This window comes from Protopterus annectens, chromosome 14.part0 (genome assembly GCF_019279795.1).
Source record: "Protopterus annectens isolate FY-2018-M chromosome 14.part0, PAN1.0, whole genome shotgun sequence".
Classification (NCBI taxonomy): domain Eukaryota; kingdom Metazoa; phylum Chordata; order Ceratodontiformes; family Protopteridae; genus Protopterus; species Protopterus annectens.
Window position 1 is genome coordinate 649532861 of NC_056748.1, and position 21834 is coordinate 649554694.

The 21834-nt window shown below is 36.2% G+C and overlaps 1 protein-coding gene across 1 annotated transcript in view; it reads right to left on the bottom strand.

Annotated features, from left to right (window-relative positions):
• RHOBTB1 (Rho related BTB domain containing 1) overlaps positions 1-21834 on the bottom strand; it is a 468210-nt gene that overhangs the window by 50734 nt on the left and 395642 nt on the right. The window contains exon 6 of the mRNA XM_044056396.1: positions 2000-2118. Within this exon, the coding sequence (XP_043912331.1) occupies positions 2000-2118 (119 nt within the window). The remainder of the gene's footprint in view (positions 1-1999; positions 2119-21834) is intronic.

A 21834-nucleotide genomic window follows, 5' to 3' on the forward strand; every position in this document is an offset into this window, starting at 1 on the left:
ACATGCATACTCCACACAGAAGGCACCCCAGCCAAGAATCGAACCAAAGAACCTCTTGCTGTGAGGTGGCAATGCTAACCGCTGCATGACCGCGGCTGCTCTCTTAAGAATACTTTAACTACAGGGTCTAAATAGAATGGATTTTGATGTCCTCTTTTGCATTCTGCCCTCTCTTTATATATATATATATATATATATATATATATATATATATATATATATATATATATATATATATATATATATATATATATTTTTTTTTTTGTGCTGGAAATGAAACATTGTTTGCTTTCATTATCTTAAGCATATGCTTCAATTTCAGGACATCAGATTCTGATCAGGCAGAAACTTTATTTTTCAAATCTTATCTGTGACCCCTTTCACGAGCTTTCTTACTTGTTCAACTAAAATGTACTTTCTTTGAATAATCAGCTACTTCTCACTCAAACTTATTTTTATTTTGTTTGACTATAAGGCACTAGCATATTCATTTAACTTACAAAATAGTCTCTCTCAATCATTTTTGCTAAGTAATAATTAAGTCTACAAAATTGAATTCACTTATCCATATATCTTCATTGAGCAACAGCTTCCATCTTTGATGTTTTCTGAGTGAAGTAGAATTAAATCCAAGGATGCAGGTAGCTGAACATCCAGCTAAGTATCAGGCAGATTTGTACTTATCCCCTGTAATGCTGGTGACATTAAAACCTGGAAGCCATGTGGTGCCTGCTTAATGTATGTGTATCCAATTATAATTTTGGAACGCCATTAACTTTCTTGCATTTTCTTTGAGACATTTCAGCAATTTTTGATATGCATTTTCTTATTAAATAAACCGCCTAATATTTCAGTTCTCTCCAATAATGTAGGCATAACATGTGACTTTTCATGCAGATGAAATGCATCTCTTTCAGCATGTCTGTGTTAAATCTGCAATACTCCTTTTTTTTCCTGTAAAATTCTGAATTATTATCTGAACTTCGAATGCACTATTTCTACTGTAAGGTTTGTGATTGGTTGTTATCACCCATAATAGAACTCTAGCTCTTGCTTCTGTAAGACTTCCAGAACTGGCCAAATCATGAAATCTTTAAAAAAAATCTTTATTTTCCAGCCTATTTCTTTGCCTGAATACACATTTTTGGACTTTCACAAATTGCTAATACTTTATATAAAGAATATATTATCCTTACATCATTTAAGAAACAACATTAACAAAACCCTTTCATTAACTTATGAAAAAAGGAAGTTATTTATACTTGCTGACTGGAAAAATTTGGCAAAATGATAAGGCAAAAATATATGCAAATGGAAAATGCAGCCAAGAGACTAATGGTTCCAAAGAAACAAGAGGAAAAAAAAAGCTAGCAGTGGTAGTATTGTTTTTACATGGGGAGTCTGCCATCTCCTAGTGAAGGAGCAGTAACATAATGAAGATATTATCATCAGGGAGTGAAACCTTTAATGCTAAAAAAGTGAGGGGAAAAAAGCATATTTACAATACTGCTGTAACAGTCTTCTCCAAGTAAGGACATGTCAGTAAACGCTGAACAGTTTTTCAGGTGATTGATAATGTATAACTGTGCAGGTCTCATTTTCATGCAACTCAGATGCTCAAAACAGTATTACTGTGTTTGCAGATAAGATATTTTAATGGGTTTTATATTTTTTCATACCAGTGTATATGTTTCCTTCATTATGCAGCATTTCAGAGTGTGCCCATACAAACACATATGCACTTTAATATACTGCAAATAACACTGTAGATACACCTGTGTCATCTTATCAAGCAACAATGTCCCATGCCTGGGAGTCTTTGAAAAACTAAAACACAGGTGTCTTGGGAAAAAAAATGTCTTTGAGATGTGACCACCACATTTTTGCATTGCTTACTTAAACAATATATGCCGAACAGTAACATTGATAAAACAAAGCAATGTTTTAATAACATGTCTTAGCTATTTTAATATTGTACAACAGCTGTATCAAAACATACCTCACATTGTGATGTTTCAATAAAGGCTCCACCAAACATAGCAGCCATCCACTCACAGGTCGAGACCAACAATGGCTTATGAGCACAAATGCTTCCATCATCCAGTTTAAAAGTCACCTCTACCACAGGAAAAAATCAAGGATAATTGTAATAGACATATAAATATTCTTTAAGTCTAACCATTGCAAAAAGTAAAATTCTTTGGGTAAAAATTGCATAAGAAGGATATAAATTATAGTGGTAGCCTGCATAACATTGGAAGTTACCTGTTTTACACAACATACAAAAATTCATTTTGTAACTATAACACTTGGATAAATTAACATTGCTGTTCTTTTAAGTAATGGCACTTGAGACATTCTGTTCAATATAAATGAATTTCTGACTCATTGTGTTAATTTAAATAGATCTCAGTCTGTTCTAGAATGTTTTAATTCTTACAGTTTAGGAGGACTGAAACACAATGAGACCAAAGAGAGCTTAGCTTCCTACAGTGAACTGAAATGGTAGAGTGGGACATGATTTGTAATTTTTCATTACTCTGTGTGCACAATGAGGATGCACACATTTTAAGTCCTTGCTTTGAGTTCTGCCTGGAAGAATGCAGCCCTACCTTGTATTTTTTCAATTTCCAGTTTAGGAATTGTAAGTATCTGGCAATGATGTTTGTCATAACTCTTGAAAGGTATTTTCTGTCGACTGCCCTTGCCTAGAAGTGGCATCACCGATTTCTGTATTTAAACTTGCTCTCTTACTTATCTTTTCCTGCTGGGTAATATGTTCACTGGCAGAGAATTGACTGACAGGAAAGGACTGTTTGGCGTACTCACTGTACCCATTCCCAGACTACTGGATATGCCAGAGAACGTAGTTAACAACAGGTCATACCCTTCTGCTCTCACTGTTTTCGTTCTTTCGTGCATTTGAATTGTCGCACATTCCATAAGTCTAGCACCCTTTGCAACAAAGATGGCATCATAAAGAGGTTTAATGGGAAGGTCTACAGTCTGCTGCTAAAAAAAAAGTTAAGATAAATAATCTCCTTCAACTATTCTGGTTCCATGTTACTCAGGTGAGTGACAATAGACTGAGTTATGCACAGATTCAAAAAATTCTTATTTTTACATGCGTGGCAACCCCCCCCCGCCGCCATGCAGGGGGCTTTGCATGTTTCATTTCCTTATTTAATATAATCAACTCTATATTTATTGCATGTCAGGGAAAGGGGAATTTCCCCTACATTGACTCTGTAACATTCATAATAGTAACAGTCACAACCATGGTACATTACTACACTATCTTAGTTCAAAATGTAGTAGTCATAATTAATATCACAGGGTATTATTCATAGTATATCATGTTCTACTACATGGAAGGACCATTTCGTTGAATTTTACAAAGTCTCCCCGAGATTGTTCATCTTTGGAAAATGCTACATTAAGTAATCCCACTGTCAGAGAGTGTGGGGCTTTGCCCATATTCACTGTGTTATTGTTTAATTAAAAAAGCATCCTTAACCTACTTGGATTTGAATTTCCTACCCATAACCATACTAGACATTACCAGGAAAGGGAATACTTTCAAAGTTAGCATTTCAAACTCCAGCAAATCCTATCCCACCCTTTGGCTAAGAATGTAATTTGCAGAGCTCACTGAATTGTCACATTACTTTCCATGTTCCTGCTTTACATACATGTTGTGCACAAGTATTTTTAAGAATCTTTTGATGAAGAACTTAACAGCCTCCCCAGAGTCTTGCCATATTTATCACAGAGACAAACTAAATTATCTAATCATATAAACAGGGCGCATTCTAAAATGTGCAATCCTTGTTCACCAGCTGTAAAACAAAACACAGTCATGTTGAACTCATTCTGTCCAGTTAATACTTTAGTTGTGTAAGCGCATCTAAGGGGCACAGCAAAACTGCAGAGAGAGAATCCTCCCTTGTTTCTTAAGTTAATGCCACCTTTCAAAAAAAGTCTGACTGTAGGTTATGATGCCAGAGGGAAAGCCCTGTGCAGACAAACTGATAAAGGCAGGACATGCAGTGTAAAGGAAGAATATCCTAAATGCAAGGCACATAAAGACTATAAATAGTGCAAGATATTTTGTATTGCTAGCTTGAGACACAATTGTAATACCCTTTCCAGCTATTCAGATGAAACATTCTAATGGTATGCTGCTGTGATTTTTCTCAACATCTGGCATTCTGCAAATATTTAAAATATGCTTGTCAAGAATCTTGGTGGTTATAAACATAGTTCAAACATCAGTGATCAAATTAAGTCTTTTGGAGTTCTGATTCACTCAACAAGGAGATTATTTCCAAGCCCTTTTACATTATACTTGTTTTCAGCAAACACAAGGACTACATTCTCCTTAACTGATTGTATTTGCCTATCTCTCAGTGCAACATGTTCCATTGTTTGGTGATACTTTGATAAAGGAGCCAGATTTTTTTTTAAATTAGGAACCTTTGGGTTGAGAAGCTGGAACATATGGGGCTGACATATAGCATCAGTACTGTTCAGTTTAGTCAGGTGATATAGTACCAGGATTTCTTCATCATTAACTGGTTTAAAGGCCATTTTTATAGCTACTTGAAAGAAGCCTATACCAAATCTGAATGCAGGGATAGCAATCAGAGCTCCACAAAAGCAAACTGACTTCATACCCTAGCATGTAGTTAGGAAATTCTGCTGAATGACTCACATTTTTGTATGTCAGCATGCAGGTGCATAACTTAAGAGTTTTATTTGGTTAGTGGTCTAACCAGCGTTTAACAAATAATACTAGTATTGATGAAACTCATTCTCATAGTTTGATTAATCTGAGGAAAGCTCTTCAGCCTTATAAACGGAACATTTTGAAATAAGGATAAATAATTGAAAGCAATTGTTCTTTCAATATAATTTCGCTTATGCTACAGAGATAGTGTCTTATATAAAAAATAAAGAAGCTTTAAACTTTGGCATTAAAAGTAGTTCCACTAACTAAGGCCCAGTTTGAAAAGCTATTTAGTTATAAACATGCATGATCCAGACTGGCAAAGATTGTTCCACTTTTGGACTTAACACTGCTTTTGGAGAAGTATACATTTTTAAAACTCTGAGCCATAAAGAAAGGGACATTGAACAATACTAGAATCTGATCACATAGCTCTGAACATATTTGCTCAAGTATCAAAGAAAAACAAATAATGGGGTAGGAGCAAAGGCCCAAAATCAGAGACAGTTTTTTAATTATTACACTAATTTATTTAAAAAAGTTAAAAGAACAGCAGATTTTTGCATCAACATGAATTTTATGAATAACAAAATGAAACTGTAATGCCTGGCATTTATAGATGGACTCTTATCCTTAGTGACATACCAGAAATTCAACAAATTTATTAGGGGCAGGTCAAACATTTGAGGCAAAACCAGGGTTGATCTCTAAAATCAGGCACAACAGAGAGATATGATTAATCCCTGTGTGATACCACCAGTTAGATGTTCATGCTTGGAAAAATGCATTTGATTTTAAATTCCTTTGTTTTTCCTGATACCAATGAACAATCTATCGATCACAGACCTATATACATTGAGCTTTAACAGGTGCTCAACTATTTCAGAATGGGGTACAGTATAAAGGACCTTAGAAAAGTTCAGTTTGGTCATGTTTAATGGTAATACAGGATCTAGACCACTGACTACAGTTCCATAAAATATGTATTAACTTTACAGATTTAGATATCTTACTGGTAAATTCTGTGCTGGATAATGTCATTTGATTGTTGTCCAGGTAAGGTGGATCTGCACTAGATCCTTTGAAAAGACTTCTTAACAACAGAAGTTAAACTTATTGATATGCATTCATTGAACAATAACAGGCCACGATCATTCACTATAGGGACAGCTACCTCAGGTTTTGGAAGTGAGTGACAGGTCAGTGTTCCACCTATTGCATGCACACCCCTGGAACACTTACACTGCATGGAGGCAGTGTTGTAATTAGGGTGAGGCAGAGAACACAGCTGCCTCAGATGCAAGATGTCAGGGGATGTGATCAACTGGTGCTGATGGTCCAAGATTGCACCAGCAATTCTTTATGAAGCTGTGAGGATTTTGTGGCTTCATAAATTAATTTGAATATATTCCCAAAATTGTCAGTATAGGTTCCCTTGATGTATTTTCCTTTTTCTATGAAAATATTTAATGCCCTGTACTGCAGTATTGGACTACACTTACTTTGATGGTTTGGAAAACATGTTCTATACACACACACACGCACACACACACATACACACACACATATATATATATATATATATATATATATATATAAAAATATATATATATGTGTGTGTGTGTGTGTGTGTATATATATCTATATATATATATATATATATATATATATATATATATATATATATATATATTTATGTATACACACACACATATATATATATATATATAGGTTTACTATCAAAATCCCAAATGTCAAAATTAATTTGGTCAAAATATCGAGGCTAAATAACAACAGTCTGCAATTAATTAACTACAAAGGTTGAAACTAGATTCCGACAATATGGAATTCAGCATTTTCGACAGCCTCGATTTTTTTTTCACTGCTGCCACATAGCTGGCTGCTTGCCAGCAGCACGAACGTATGCAGTTCAGTACTGAACTTTGCTTTAATACACATTATTGCAGGGGGCCAAGCCCCCCTGCACCCCCCCCCATGTGGGGGACTGAGCCCCTCAAACCCCCTGTAAATTATACATTTTATCTCCGAGACTGTACTACAATAAACCCCCAACATACAGTATACTCTGCTATTTACAATCTCAGACACTATTAGCCATGTCATAACATTGACAATGCATTCACCAAACAGATACATCGACCGCTGGAAATGCTAATACAGATTACCAAATGACAATGACAATTTGAACATGTAACTTTCAGAATTATGCTGAACAGCATATGCTAAGTCAAGCATTCTTAATTCGACATGTGTGTAACTGCAGTTGTTTCACTCGAGGTTTTGATAACAAACCTAATATGTGTGTTTGTGTGTGTGTGTGTGTCTATTAAATTATAACGTTCTAAATGAAAAATATGCCACCACCTGGCTGCAGTTTTATATCCAAAAGATTACATCCAGTTCAACACAGCAACAATGTGTTAATATTTCAAAGTAATTGGCATCGGGACTGTATATTATGTTTTCCACATTTCTAGTTACTTACTTGAGGATGTTGATTCTCTACTTAGTACAAACATTATTAATTTTTTTTAGAGATCAGCCTGATGTCTGTAATATAAGTCTTTATTTGTGCCTGCACGCATATGTGGTGCCAAATATATTTAGGTCCTTGATAAGAAAATGTGTTACTTAACACATGCTGTATGTAAAATCAGTTGGCAGTTGTTCTTGAGAGTTTGCAGAATGATTACACTCATTAAGTTTAAATCAAACCATAGTTTTAGGGCCCAAATGCTGGCATAGGTTATTTTGGGAGTTGGCAGGAAGGAGATTGGTAGAGTTACAGCTGTTCCCTGTTAGTGGCTGAGGCCAGAAGGTCCACTACTCTTCCTTGTGGTTACCTATTGCCATTTATTCTTCTGTGCATCTTTCCTACCTTTTGGCTGCTTGACTTTACTATGCGTCCAGTAGTAAGGCCCTTGCTTAGAGGAGAAAGGAAAATAAAATATTTATTTAAATAACTCCATTATTTCCTTTCGCCTAAGATGGCATCTGAAGCAGATTCTTATGAAAGGGTGGGGCCAGGAGAAACCAATACACCAAGAGGCAGCTTCCTAGGTAAGGCAAATAGCCTAGTCTCTGGAGCTAGAATTTTGAGTGAATGATGGCCACCAGAGATTTCTGATCCTAAGGGTGGACATCACTGGGTTCTGTCTGGTAAGCAGTGATGTTCCCTTTCACAATTATTATGGGAATTCTGCAGCTGCCCCATTCTTAACCATTAAAATGTGTTCTAGGTGTTCTGCCAAAGACTCCTGAGAACTAGCATTCAGTACTGTCTGGTCTTTGGTCTGGTTGGACAAAATAGGGAACAGAGGCATAGTGGCCTCCAACAGAGCAGCACCTGCAGCCTTGGTGATAGCAGGCATTAGAGGCTGGGGGGGTGGAGGCTGCTTGAGTGCCTCCACACAGTGTCGTCAGACCTAGAGTGCGTGATGAACAATTTGGTTTTATGGCTTCCCTCCCCTTCCCCTTTTGGACTTGCTTTAACATATCAGATGTTTTCTTTTTTGGGAGAGCCGTCTGCACCACCCTGCCCCTGCAGATCTGAAGACATGGCAGACTTGTTTAACTAAGGCTGCAAGTCTCTTTTTGACCAGGTATGCCTAGAGGTCTTCTTGTCTTCTGTTTAAATTATTCAGATAAGTATCCTGGCAGATACTGCAATTAGTCATATCATTCTCAAGACCTAAGTATACAAATATGTACATGCTAATCCTTATGTGGAATCTGTCATCTCCAGGCATGTGTTTGTCTTTAATGGGGCAGACAATACTTACACCTCCATAAGGCAGTTCTCTTACCAGAAATTGGCTCATAAAAATACAGGCTAAACAATTTTAAAATAAAGAGGGAAAGAAATTGCCCCTCAATAGGGTACTTATTTTTTATGCACTTTAGTCATGCCCTACATCTCTACTTACAAAGCCTGACTGCCAGACAGCAGGTCACAAAAAAGTTAGCCAACCAACACTGAAATAAAAATAAAAGGAAACTGGCTTCTGACAGGTACTTAACTGCTCAATCCTCGTTAGTCATTGGCCTGGACTGATGCTGTTCTGTGATACATTCTTTTGTAGTGAAGATATAATGCAGCAAGAAATGTGAGTAAATGCTGTCTATATACCTGGCACATGAACATGACTGGAGTAAGGTGACATTACCCAACCATGGGGGAAGTGTGCTCAGCTTGTCAGGTTTCACTATTCATATGGTAGCAGGGGTCCAAGCCACTAACAGTTAAATCATTACCTCTGTCCCTGCCGTTACTATGATCTGTCAGCTATCTATTGAGGCATGACTGAGAACTAAGTCTAAATGTCAGTTCAACATCTCTGCATAACCCGCAAGTTAGTCTAAAATGAAAGGGATGAAGGGGGGAAATATCCAAGTAGTTATTTAGAATACAAAATCATCTTTGTACCTTTCTTTAGGCTATCCTTTAACCCAAATTGTACTGCTTCTTATTGTTTTTAAGATAACAGTACCTAACAGAAAGAGTAATATACTTAATTTTCTGTTTTAAATTATTGCTTTTTCAGCATGATTTTGTGACCTACGAGTGATAATATTTTATCTATTTGTTTCCATTTGCTTACTTTGATTTACCAAATAGGCAAAAAGTTCCTTTTCAGTGGAAGGCCAGCAATAAAAGTTCCACAAAGAGATATGAAAAGTATAAAACATGAAAACACACACACATACACACATGTATTTACATGTATGTATAAAGATAAATATAGATAGAAAGATATATATATATATATATATATATATATATATATATATAGATAGATATATAGTATAAGATATCTATATAATTGTCATCAAATTAGTTATAACAGTATGATGAAATTAAGTACAATATAGAGTAGACGTTCATGTGAAACAGCTACAAAAGCTTTGGAAAGGTCTTAGTAAATGTGAGCAATATACATATGTGGATTTATCCCATGGTTTATTTAATTTAGGAAATAGTATGGTTTCACTATTATGGTCTGGATGAAATCCATATCACGTAAGAGAAATTAAGTTGTTTTGCATAAGATAGTCAATAATTTCCCTACAGACAAATTTCTCCAGGATTTTTAAATTAGGTGACATAATAGATACTAGTCAGTGGATAATTAATCTGATTTACTACGTTTATGTAATGCAATTACATACTTTTTTCTGGATTGTAGGGGCATAGTAATCTTTGCTTGTTCCATTTATTTTTTATTATTATTTTCTAAGCACCTTTATTGCTCCGTTTATTAGCATTGCAATGGGATAAGCAATTTCTTCTACTGGCTCACACAGTTATCCTGGAGGAAAAGCATCTATATTGGTGAGGTTAAGTTTTAACTGCTTTAGCAGATTCTTAGTTTGGATGACAGAGACTAGATGGAAAGTAAATGTAACTGTGTTGTGATCTTTTAAGGTGCTTGTCTATTATAGATTTAGTGGCTTTTGCGAGAAATGGGAGTTAAATTTTCAGGCTATATCCAAACTTGTCTCATCTTCAGGATTAGGTTGATTTAGTTTTCTATGCTTTATAAAATTATTCATGGAGTTTCAGAATTTCTTCACATTTTGCCTATAACTGGTTTGTGAATTAGTGAATTTTTTATCATTTTATATTATCTTTGTTGTTGATTTCTAGGGACTTGTTATGTTTCCATTGTGTTCAAGATTTGTCTCTAATATGCATCATTTATTTAGCATCTAATGTCATCCAAGGTGTAGATCAATTATAGTATCTTTGGTTGTTTTATTCATCAAAATTTAAGATCTCAGTTGAGCAGAATATTGAATACTTGTGGGTAAGGTACATGTAGATTTAGGAAAGTATTGCTGAATCTTTTAGATGTTCTGAAGGTTTTAGCATTAGGGGGTACGATGTTTTGTGTGAGTGGAGGTGGGATAGAGTTAGGGTAGGGCTAAGTGAGGGCATAGCTGTGCTGTATGTGTTTTGCATGCATGTATGTAAGCATGTGCCCAAGCTGTCAAGACTGGTAGTTGTGTTGCATAAAGGGTTTTGTTAAAGGGAAGGTGCAAGGTCCGTGGCAGATTCAGGGTTTGGCATAGCAGGTACTAGTAAGTGGAGCAGGGGGCTTTACTAGCCTTTACCCTACCCATGCCTCTGTCCTTGCATCTTACCTTTCAAAAACTCTTTCAAGAGCACTACTATTATTAAGACAGTTTTGATCTGAATGTGTGATGGGGTTTTGGTGTTCTGATCGCAAAAGAAAACTGCATGTCTCCTTTTGAGAACAGTTTTATTTTAGACATTTTGGGTTTTTCAGGGTATTAAATTTTGGAATGCTGGTGTCCATTACTTCAGTTTCAATGCCTTTGCATTCTAATAATTCAACACATACTTCTTTTTACAAAGGGGCTACAATATTTATAATGTTTAAGAATGCTTCATTAAAGTAGTTTACAGTATTGTCAAGTAGCAAGGATTTAATAGGACTCCAGTTGTATTCAACAAGTAATTACATAAATATTCTTTCTTACAAGTGTTTTTTTTTAGAGTGATACCGAGAGAAGAGATTTAGTCTATTATCTTAGTTTTTGATCATAATAATATATGTGAGATGATAATCATTTATTGTATCTGGTAAAAATCTGGGCTGATTAGTGTTTGTATATGATGTTGTTAATAAAGAAATTAAATGCTATATGATATTTCTCAGACTCACTGGCATTTGTTGTTATTAGTCACTCTGTATTGGCATCACTTACAATTATCATATTGGGCTTCAGATTTGACGTAATCCAACACAGCATCTTCAAAGTTGTCAATATTGGTTGTTGTGTTGGGGATGGAACATGTTATAATGTGAACTGTTTTGTATTTGTTTAATTTGAGTTACTAGAAGTTCTGATCTGCCAAAGGATGGAATGGATAGCTGACATTTTATGAGTTCCAAGTGACTGAAGCATAGAACTGCTGTTTCTCCTGCTCTTTGTCCATCTCTACCTAGATTATACTGCAGCCTGGGGGCAGTAATCAGGGCAGCCTTAGCACCTGAGGGGGTCACAATTTGGGACATGTTTGTGGGATCCTAAAGTACAGCTCTGTCTTGGCTCTGCCCCACCCCTCCATCCTCAGTGATGTACCAGAAAACCACACATTTTATGAGGAACAAACCAAAAATATGATCCAAAAGTCTGGATATTATGTGAAATTCTGGACACTTGAAAGGTATGGTATTAGCATTCATTTATGATTGCTGATTCTGCATTGGTGACATACTTCACAACTTTCTTATTAAACAAGTCTGGACAATGTAAAAAATAATGGGGGAACACATTTCTGAAATAAGGCACAACTTTTAAATATTATTGTAATTTACTTAAAAAGTTAATAAGATAAAATTTCCATTAACATGCATTTGCTGCACAATATGAAGTATGAAACTATAAAGTCTCTCACTATTAAATATAATTCACAGTAAATGGCCAGGAAAGCAACATTCCATGAGAGGTGGGCAACAATTTAAGGGAAAAACAATCATGGATGCTTTGCATTACAAGGAAAGTATGTGGTAGTTTAATTATAGCAAGCTGCTTGCTATATTTATGTAAAGCAACTTGCTATGGTCTCAAAGTTGAATATTTTTTTCCCTTTTGGCTTCAAGGTATTTGTATTCCTTAGTCCTTGAAGCTGCCAGTGGTCCCGATCAGAAAGTACCAGTGATGCATGTCTGCTAGCATTTGTTAATGAAATGCTGGTATTGCACTAGTAATCATGGCTGAAGTGCTGAAGCACTCATGGGTGTGGTAGTTGGACTGTAGCAAGACGTTTGTTACATTTGCAGCAAACAGCTTGCTACAGTTTCAGGATGACCTTTTTAGTGTCTGTTCTGGATTGCAGCTTGCAATGATAAGTGCTGGCCCCCTTTAGGTGCAGGTCTATATTGCACCCAGTTGGCTAAATTAGCCTGTAGCCAGATCTGGTAGTATTTTATGCTCACTTATTTTAGTTTCAAGACACATTATATCTAGTATAGTATAATATGTCAGGTTTAAAAGCAGCTGTGCAAGTCAGCTACTTCATTGCACATGGTTCTGGCATTTATGTGATGAACTTTGACATCATTGTGTTATTTTTTTGTATTGAATTTTGGTTAAATATGGATTTATTATAAAAGGTAGATGCTGAATTTGGTTGTAAGTCATAACAGAGGAGGTTTACAAGTATTGATTTATATTGTTGCAGAAAGATTTATTGTAATTTCTCAAAGATTTTTTTCTGATGTATATTATGAAAAGTATTTTAAAATTAAAGTTACTGATATTTCATAATTTTAGATATACAATGAAATTGAAATTGTTGTTCTGTGTAGTTTATGTGAAGAGTCTGAATGTTATTTTGGTTATGTAATAATGGGGGGGGGGGGGTAGCTGGTTGCCATAGTTAATTTATGTAAAGTATTAGTTATGGCTATATGTCATAGCACCATGGTGTTTATCCCTGAATCTGTCTTGTGTTTTTTGAAGGATATTATTTAGGTGAAATTATTTTATGGGGATGCTTAAGACAGTGAAAAATGATAACCTCTGGAGCAGTCAGGGATTGGGGAAAGAAGGAAAGCAGGCCTCACAATCAAACGTTGCAGTAGCCAATCAGTATGAGCAGGTACACTCCAGAAACCACTGGCAACTAGACAGATCCACAGATACATGCACATTGTAGCTTCAAGTCATTTAGTCGATGTTCTCTTTGTAATTTTAACAAAATATCTAGCAAAAAGTAGGACATAACTCTGCATATCAAGCAAGTATTGTTACAATCTACTCAGGTGACTTAAATTGAAGTGTCATCGTCACGGTTATATATAAAACAGCTGTTAGAGTATTTGGAAAGATAACTGTTCTCTACAAAATCAGATTTCATAGCTTATGCCATAGATATTCCAAGGCCACTAAATATTATGATCATTCATGCCTTGCTAGTACCTTGCCTTATGCCACATCTACATCCTTTCTCCAGAAAGGCCATACCAGTCATTCCTGAAGTAAACTGATAACTACCCATCCATCATCTAGGTTCCATTTAAAGGAATATAGTAACAATGCAGAGGAAGTTTATTTGAGAGTTTTGGAAGATGCTGGGTTATAAACCTATCCTACCACTGTGGTTTATTTATTTGCTATTATAGATTTAGGTCCATGGTACTAGTACTGGTGGAGATATTGGACTTTTGGAGACACAAAAGGTCCATGACAAGCATGTCTCTAATAACACTGCAAATGAGACAGTAATATCTTCTGAAACATCTGTAAGACACTGAATAAAGGGAACAGAGCTTCCAGCCTCTCTTGGTAGCTCAGGAACCTTAGGTCTATTATCTTTTGGGCTAGGAACTTTTGAGGTCTTTCTAATTCTTTGACATGTTTTATGAAATGCATCCTGAAAAAGGAATTGCACTCAGTAACTTGTCTGATCAGTGTTTAGTATAAGGAAGTATTTACCTCTTTAGACTTAGATGACATTCCTTTGGCAATTAGTTGTATTAAATAAAAGTATTTCCTGACAACCACTATTCCACTGACAGATACTCTGACTGAATTATGGCAACCCTTCAATATTTTACAAGGAGACAGATTACATCTGTACCCTCAGCAGATCACTACCTCACCCCAGCTGAACAGATAATACTGTTCTGACAGACCCATTTGCTTTTGCACAGCAGAGCGGAGAACCTTCTCTTTCAGGCTACCTCTGTAATATTGGCCCTATCTTTGAATGTTTAAGACTCATAACTATGCTCAGTAGAAAGTGGTTAGAAAATCCCCAGGGTAAGCATCATACTGCATGTAAGAGTTCCTGCAGCTACAATACCACTATAGTTTGCAGACCAAGATAAGAAAGGGAAAAGAAGTAAGCAACCTTCAAGGATACTGCAGTAGCACGGGGCAACAACAATTTTGTAATTTATAGAAATAGTATCAGGCATCAGCTAGCAAATCATGGCCACAACTTTTATGTAGTACAAAAATGCTGTATGCCGTAGTTTCACTGCTGAGGCACAATAATTGCCATAGTCATGTTTAACTTTTCCAGGCTAAGGTGTAGGTATTTGCACTGATAAATACATAGTTAACATAGTAGACACAGACAGACTACTAGGTTGTCGCTCTGTCAGTCTAGCAATGCTTCAGCAACAAGATGTTTTTTAACTCAGTACAGAGAGTAGAATGAATGGCTGTAGATGAGCACAGTTAGTAAGAAGTCAGTAGAATTTAACAACTCCTGCTTTATAAGAAGCTTAGTGTAATTAAGGCACTATACTGGGATACTGTATAATACAGCTGTGTAAAAATAACAGATAACAACATTTAAAGTGTTGCACATTATACATATCAGCTCCAAGACTGTACGAGTAGGTTCATAGGTTCTTAGCTAAGTACTAGGCGAGCAGCCTGCAGACTAGTAGAAGCCAAGGTTCTTAGGTAAGTACTAGGCAAGCAGCCTGCAGACTAGTAGAAGCCTAAGGCTCTTAGGTAAGTACTAGGCCAGCAGGCTGCAGACTAGTAGAAGTCTAGAGTTCTTAGGTAAGTACTTGGCCAGCAGCCTGCTGACTAGTAGTAGCATAGGGTTATTTAGGTAAGTACTAGGTGAGCAGCCTGCAGACTAGTAGAAGCCTAGGGTTCTTAGGTAAGTACTAGGTGAGCAGCCTGCAGACTAGTAGCAGCCTAGGGTTCTTAGGTAAGTACTAGATGAACAGCCTGCAGACTAGTAGAAGCCTAGGGTTCTTAGGTAAGTACTAGGCCAGCAGCCTGCAGATTAGTAGAAGCCTAGGGTTCTTAGGTAAGTACTAGGCAAGCAGCCTGCAGACTAGTAGAAGCCTAGGGTTTGTAGGTAAGTACTAGGCGAGCAGCCTGCAGACTCGTAGAAGCCTAGGGTTCTTAGGTAAGTACTAGGCCAGCAGCCTGCAGATTAGTAGAAGCCTAGGGTTCTTAGGTAAGTCCTATGTCAGCAGCCTGCAGTCTAGTAGAAGCCTAGGGTTCTTAGGTAAGTACTAGGCCAGCAGCCTGCAGACTAGTAGAAGCCTAGGGTTTGTAGGTAAGTACTAGGTGAGCAGCCTGCAGACTAGTAGAAGCCTAGGGTTCTTAGGTAAGTACTAGGCAAGCAGCCTGCAGATTAGTAGAAGCCTAGGGTTCTTAGGTAAGTCCTATGTCAGCAGCTTGCAGTCTAGTAGAAGCCTAGGGTTCTTAGGCAAGTACTAGGCCAGCAGCCTGCAGACTAATAGAAGCCTAGGCAGTAACCATAGTCAGGAGTTCCCTCCAGCCTCAAGGAAGGCATGACAAGATAGACAAGGGGAGAATTTGAGGCTGCTCATCCAGTTATCTATGTTTACCTTGAAGGTGGCAAAGGTGCTACTCTGCTTCACTTACAATGAAAGTTTGTTCTGAAGTGAGAGATATATATTGGGATATGAATCTAACAAACACACGTCTTATTTTGTTCCAAGGTGAGAGGAATATTAGGATATGAATCTAACAAACTAACATGTCTTATTTATCTGTTGAAGAAAGTTTATTTCCTTTTACTGGGTATTTAAGGTACTACTTTTTCTGAAAAAGAAACATGGGGTCAGAAACAGTCGGCTCATTCATGGCTGGAAAGGCAAGACAAACTATGGAACTGTATCCCAGAGTCAATCAGAACAATATCTAGCCTCCATGTATTTAAGTTTCGTCTCAGAAACATGCCTCACTAAGTCATGGCTATGCCCATGCACCTCACCTGTATGACCTACATCAGCAAATACTTCACATTCATACTAAGTGCTCATCGTATTATCTTTCTATCTGTACCTTTCAACACCTGCCCTCCCCCATTCTTATGGGGGTCTTTATATATATATATATATATATATATATATATATATATATATATATATATATATATTTTTTTTATATATATAATTTTTTGTATTTCCCAGGATAATAGGCTGTACTTCTGAAACTTTTGTATATACAGATATTTGTCATTTTTTATTACTACTTCACTGGTGTCTACTTGTGCTTCATTGTATCCCATGTGTTCTGCAGTCAGTCAAATTGTATATATACATGTTTTTTTTTGTTTGTTTATTTTGTTTTTCTAATTATATCTATACTTCTATTTTTTTTATGTCATCTAGATCTCTGGAGCTTTTCTCCCTGGGCCGCCACTGAAAATAGACATTTATTACATAGTTGGACTTTGCTGGTAAACAAATTGCAATAAATAAATATTTATTTTATTTTATTTTTATTTTACATTTGTTAACCGGGGGTGTCTGACTGAGCCGAAAAGGCCCTTTTTCAGTAGAGGCCCAAGGAGAAAAGCTCCACAAAGAAAAATTACAGATACATTTAGTTATTTAGACATGATCAGTATACACACAAATTACAAAATATATGTTTTTACAGTGGTATGTGGCACATCAACAGTTACAGTGGAGAGAACAAACAAAAAAATATTAATTTAAAAATAAAGGTAATTAATAGATTTGTGGTGTACAGCTGAAGTTTGGAACATAGGTAGAATACATACATAGTACACAGGTACAGTACATACATTGTAGATTAGCCACTGTTTGTGAGTAAGATTGAAAACTATTATGAAGTACTCAAGATTTAGTATGTATACCTTATCTGCTTTCGCTAGCCTGGGGAGCAATCATGGCACTGCTTACTTTGCTTGAGATGTTGCCTGATGAGGTCTTTAAAGGAGGCTTTGGATGATGTGTTTTGAATGCTAGTGGGGACAGAGTTCCATTTTTTAGCCACTGAACTACTATATAGTGCATCTCCAAAGCTCTTGTAACTGTTGGTGACTTCTAGCAGTAGTTTGCTTGATGATCTAAGAGGCCTTTTGGCTGAGTGATGTTGTACTAGGTTTTTGAGGGCAGGACACTTATTGGGGAGGTAATAGATAGAATGACAGAGGCAGAGCTGATTGTAGTTTAGGAGGTTGGGCAGTTCAAGCCAGTGGAGCTGTCTCAAAGCAGTACAGTGATGAGTTCTATATGAGCAATTTGCAGCAAAGCGGGCAATTCTGTTATAGCAGGCTTCCATTTTGCTTAGTTCAGTTTTGTTGAGATTAGTCAGAATGGAAGATGCACAGAGTAGGGTGGATAGAAGTTGGGAGTGAGCAATGGCTGATCTTGTGTTGTTGGTAAGAAATGGTTTGATACGGTAGAGTGATCCCAGTTTGGCATGTACTTTTTTAATAGTTAAGTTGAGATGACTATCAAATTTTAGGTGGGAGTCTTTGGTTATTCCCAATAGCTTAGCCTGTGCCACTGGAATGATTGGAGTAGCATTTGAGGAGTAGATAGTGAATTGACTGTTATCAGTGTTTTTGTTAGAACTGGTTATAATAATAAGCTGAGTTTTCTTACAAATAAACAAATAAATATCTCCTTGGAGGAGTTTATGAGAGACTGAATAAAGAGAGAGGGCTGACAGTCTGCCCTGATAACTAAGACTTTTGAGACCAGTGATATTTCTAGTTTTGAATCTCTCCAGCTGAGTTCTGTGTTTAGACAAATAAATGTCAAAATGTGAGTTATATTCGATAATGAGTCTGATGAGATATGAATTAAGGAGAATTAAGACTTATCTGGATCTAAAGGAAGTGCCTTTGAACATTAGATGAATCTGATAGAAAGTGTTCTGGACTGCTAAGGAGACACAACATAGAAAAGATAAGGAATTTTTGACTAGATCCCTTATGGCAGTATCTGACGAGGAGTGTGCCACCCATCTGGTATGGGAAAATATTTTGTTTAGCAAAATAAGCTATATTACATTTTTGTTTGCTTTTAATTTGACACCATTGTCCCTGCATCAAGTTGTTAGCATTGTTTAACCCATGTTAGAACAACTGTGAGTCAGTGGAAGATCAAATAACAACACCCAATTGATATTTTTCTGCAAACCTAGATGAGCATAGGCCAGGGGTGTTGGCGTGATGGTCTGAGAAACAGATGCCAAATAGGAGAAGGCCCATCACTGAGCCCTGTGGTACATCACTAGTAACGTTTATGCTTTCAGAAGTGGCATCTGTAACTGTAACCGCATGGGTTATATCAGATAATCAGTTAGGTATCCATAGCACAGCATGATGATTTATATTAAGATTTACAAGTCTGTCAAAAATGCTCACCTTAGGAACAGTGTCAAAGGCCTTGCTGTGGTTCAGATATGTTGTATATAATGCATAACTATTATCAACTGCTTTTGTTACTTTTTCAAAGAAATTATTGAGGTGAAAGAGGCAGGACCTTCCTTTGACAAAGTCAAACTGGTGAGGGTCCAGGCTTAAGAGATTTTTCAATGTCTAGATTAATGAGGTCTGAGAAAATATGCTCTATAGCTTTACATATGAGGCTAGGGAGACAAACAAGTCTATAGTTACTAGAGGTTGTGGTTGGACCACCCTTGTTTAACTGCATTACAGCGGCTGTTTTTCAGGCTTCAGGAATGTAACCAGTGGAGAGACTTAGAATAAAGAACTTAAGTAGGGGTCTAGATAAACCATAGTTGGCAATGATAATAAAGCAAAATGGTATACTATCAGTAGTCATGGATGAGGTGTTCTTAGCTTTTAAGAGGGTTGATGGAACTTGTTCTATAGTAATTAAACAGGAAGGCTGGTTTTGTGGAATCAGTGGAATAATTATAACTGTTGGTGGAGTAAAATTTGCACTAAATGTGTCCACTAGCTATTTCCTTTGAGATGGAGTATGTAGAACTGTTGTGGAATAGTTCCAAATATTGTTGAGTCTTAGTTCTTAACTTCCTGATATAGTTAAATAAAGATTTGTAAGTATATTTGGATGTAATGGCTACTTTAACTTTATACTCAGCTTTGGGGTTCTTAATGTTTTCCTTAAGTTCTTTACTAGTTTGCCTATGTGTGCTCTTAAGATAGGTAGAATGAGACCTCTTATAAGCATTAAGCAAATTCTTTCTCTTGTTATATAATTTATTTATACAGGCATTCCACCTTGGGGATTTGTTTTTAAATTTCTCATTATATTTGGTGCAGATGTGAACTGCATTATCAATACAAATATTTAAGTATGAAAAGACAGAGGCATAAATCGCAGCTTTACCAATGGAATGCATTGGAGGAGGATTATTGTGGAATTTATTTAGTTCATCAAGTAACTGAAGAAGGTTTACTTTTGGACAGTCCCTAAAGACAAGGTGTTTAGATGGAAAGTACCACCAGTTTTAAAGGAAAAGATCCCTAATTTATGGTTCGATTCAACAAGGCAAGATGATACATATGAAGATGTGCAAGAAGTGGACATATTTGTATGCACTACTTCAATGATATTTGAGGCCCTAGTGGCATGGTTAACTGTTTGTAAAAGAGTGTTAGCATTTATAATGTCAAGGAAGTGTTGGGCATGCCAACCACTGACAACATAGGTCACCCAGTTTATTGATGGATAGTTGAAGTCCCCAAGTAGAAAGGTGTTCGGTTTAATGGGGAGTTAAATTAATGTGTTAAGATAGCTTCTGGTTTTCTATAACTGTCTATGACGTGGTTGTTGGTCATGTGTATGGTGATTTGGACAACTAGAAATTCAATATAGTACCCAGAAGAATTTGTTGTGAGCTGATGGTATCCTTGACAAATACTGATACTCCCGCACGATTGCCAGTAGGTCTGAATACATGATAGGGATTACACCTAGGAATACAGGCAGTACTTTTATTGCACCATGGCAGTAGCAAAGGTTTTAGCTATTATGTGAAAGCCTTGGTAAGAGAGGTGCAGATGATATATGGCAAAGCAGGAAGGCTTGAGAGCCATCTCATTCCAAGCTGACACAGCACCTTTGTAACGCTAAGACATGTGTACTGGTTGTGGGTGTGAAGGGTGAAGGTGAGTGTGCTGCTGTATGAACCAACTTCTGCAGCTTATGTTTCCAGTACTTCACAATGAATTGTATTTGTAATGTTTCCAGTGTATCATCCTTGTCACATTGTTGTGTCTTTCAGTATACTACCCCTTACATACAAACTCCATCACAAAATGTATGGCCATTGGCTTAGAGGATTAAAAAGTTGTTAACCAGCTGTTTTCTGTGGCCCAGGGGTGCAAGGCTTGATTCTTTTGGCCTCCGTTGCCACACTGTGTGAAGAACGTCACTTAGACACTGCCCTTGAGATGAGTCTGAAAAAGGTCCACAGTGATCAGTGCTTTACTATGGAAAACAAATATATATATATATATATATATATATATATATATATATATATATATATATATATTTTTTTTTATTTTATTTTATTTTATTTTTATTTATTTTATTTTACATTTGTTAACCGGGCTAGTCCAACTGGATATATTTCCATTTTCAGCAGAGGCCCGGGGAGAAAAGCTCCACAGTAACATTTAAAAAAAAAATTATAATGCACAAATTGTAAGAGAAAAAAAGTAAAAATGTAAGAAATGTAAGACAAAAAAATAAGTGAGAGAACAGTAGTTACAAGGTCATGCTATATACATAAACACCATGTTAAAAAAAAAGAAATATTTACAGAAATATAAAAAAAAAACTTTGAAAAGGAGATTAGGTACTCTTACAGTGACATATATGAGGTTGTTTACAGTATGTTAACATTTATTTCATATCCTAATTACAACAATAATTTAAAACAGTTTCTGCTACCCAGGAGTAGGTAGTGTTAAAAAAAAAGGTGAGGGGAGACAGGATAGACAAAATGACAAAAGAGAAAGCAGACAATTAGTATGATAGGAAATTTTCAGTATGGATAAGTGGAGAAATTCTATTTAATGGGGTATTCTATTACTCTCCCTTCAGTACTGAGTGATATGACTGAGCTTTCTGATGTTCTTTAGCCATAAGATTAGTATGAATCTATACATACCCTCATTCCATACATACACTCATATATATGTGTGTGTGTGTGTATATATATATATATATATATATATATATATATATATATATATATACATATATATATATATATATATATATATATATATGTTTAGAAAGAGGGAGGGAGATCACAAGGTATTTGTAACTCCTTGTAGTTCTGTATTACAA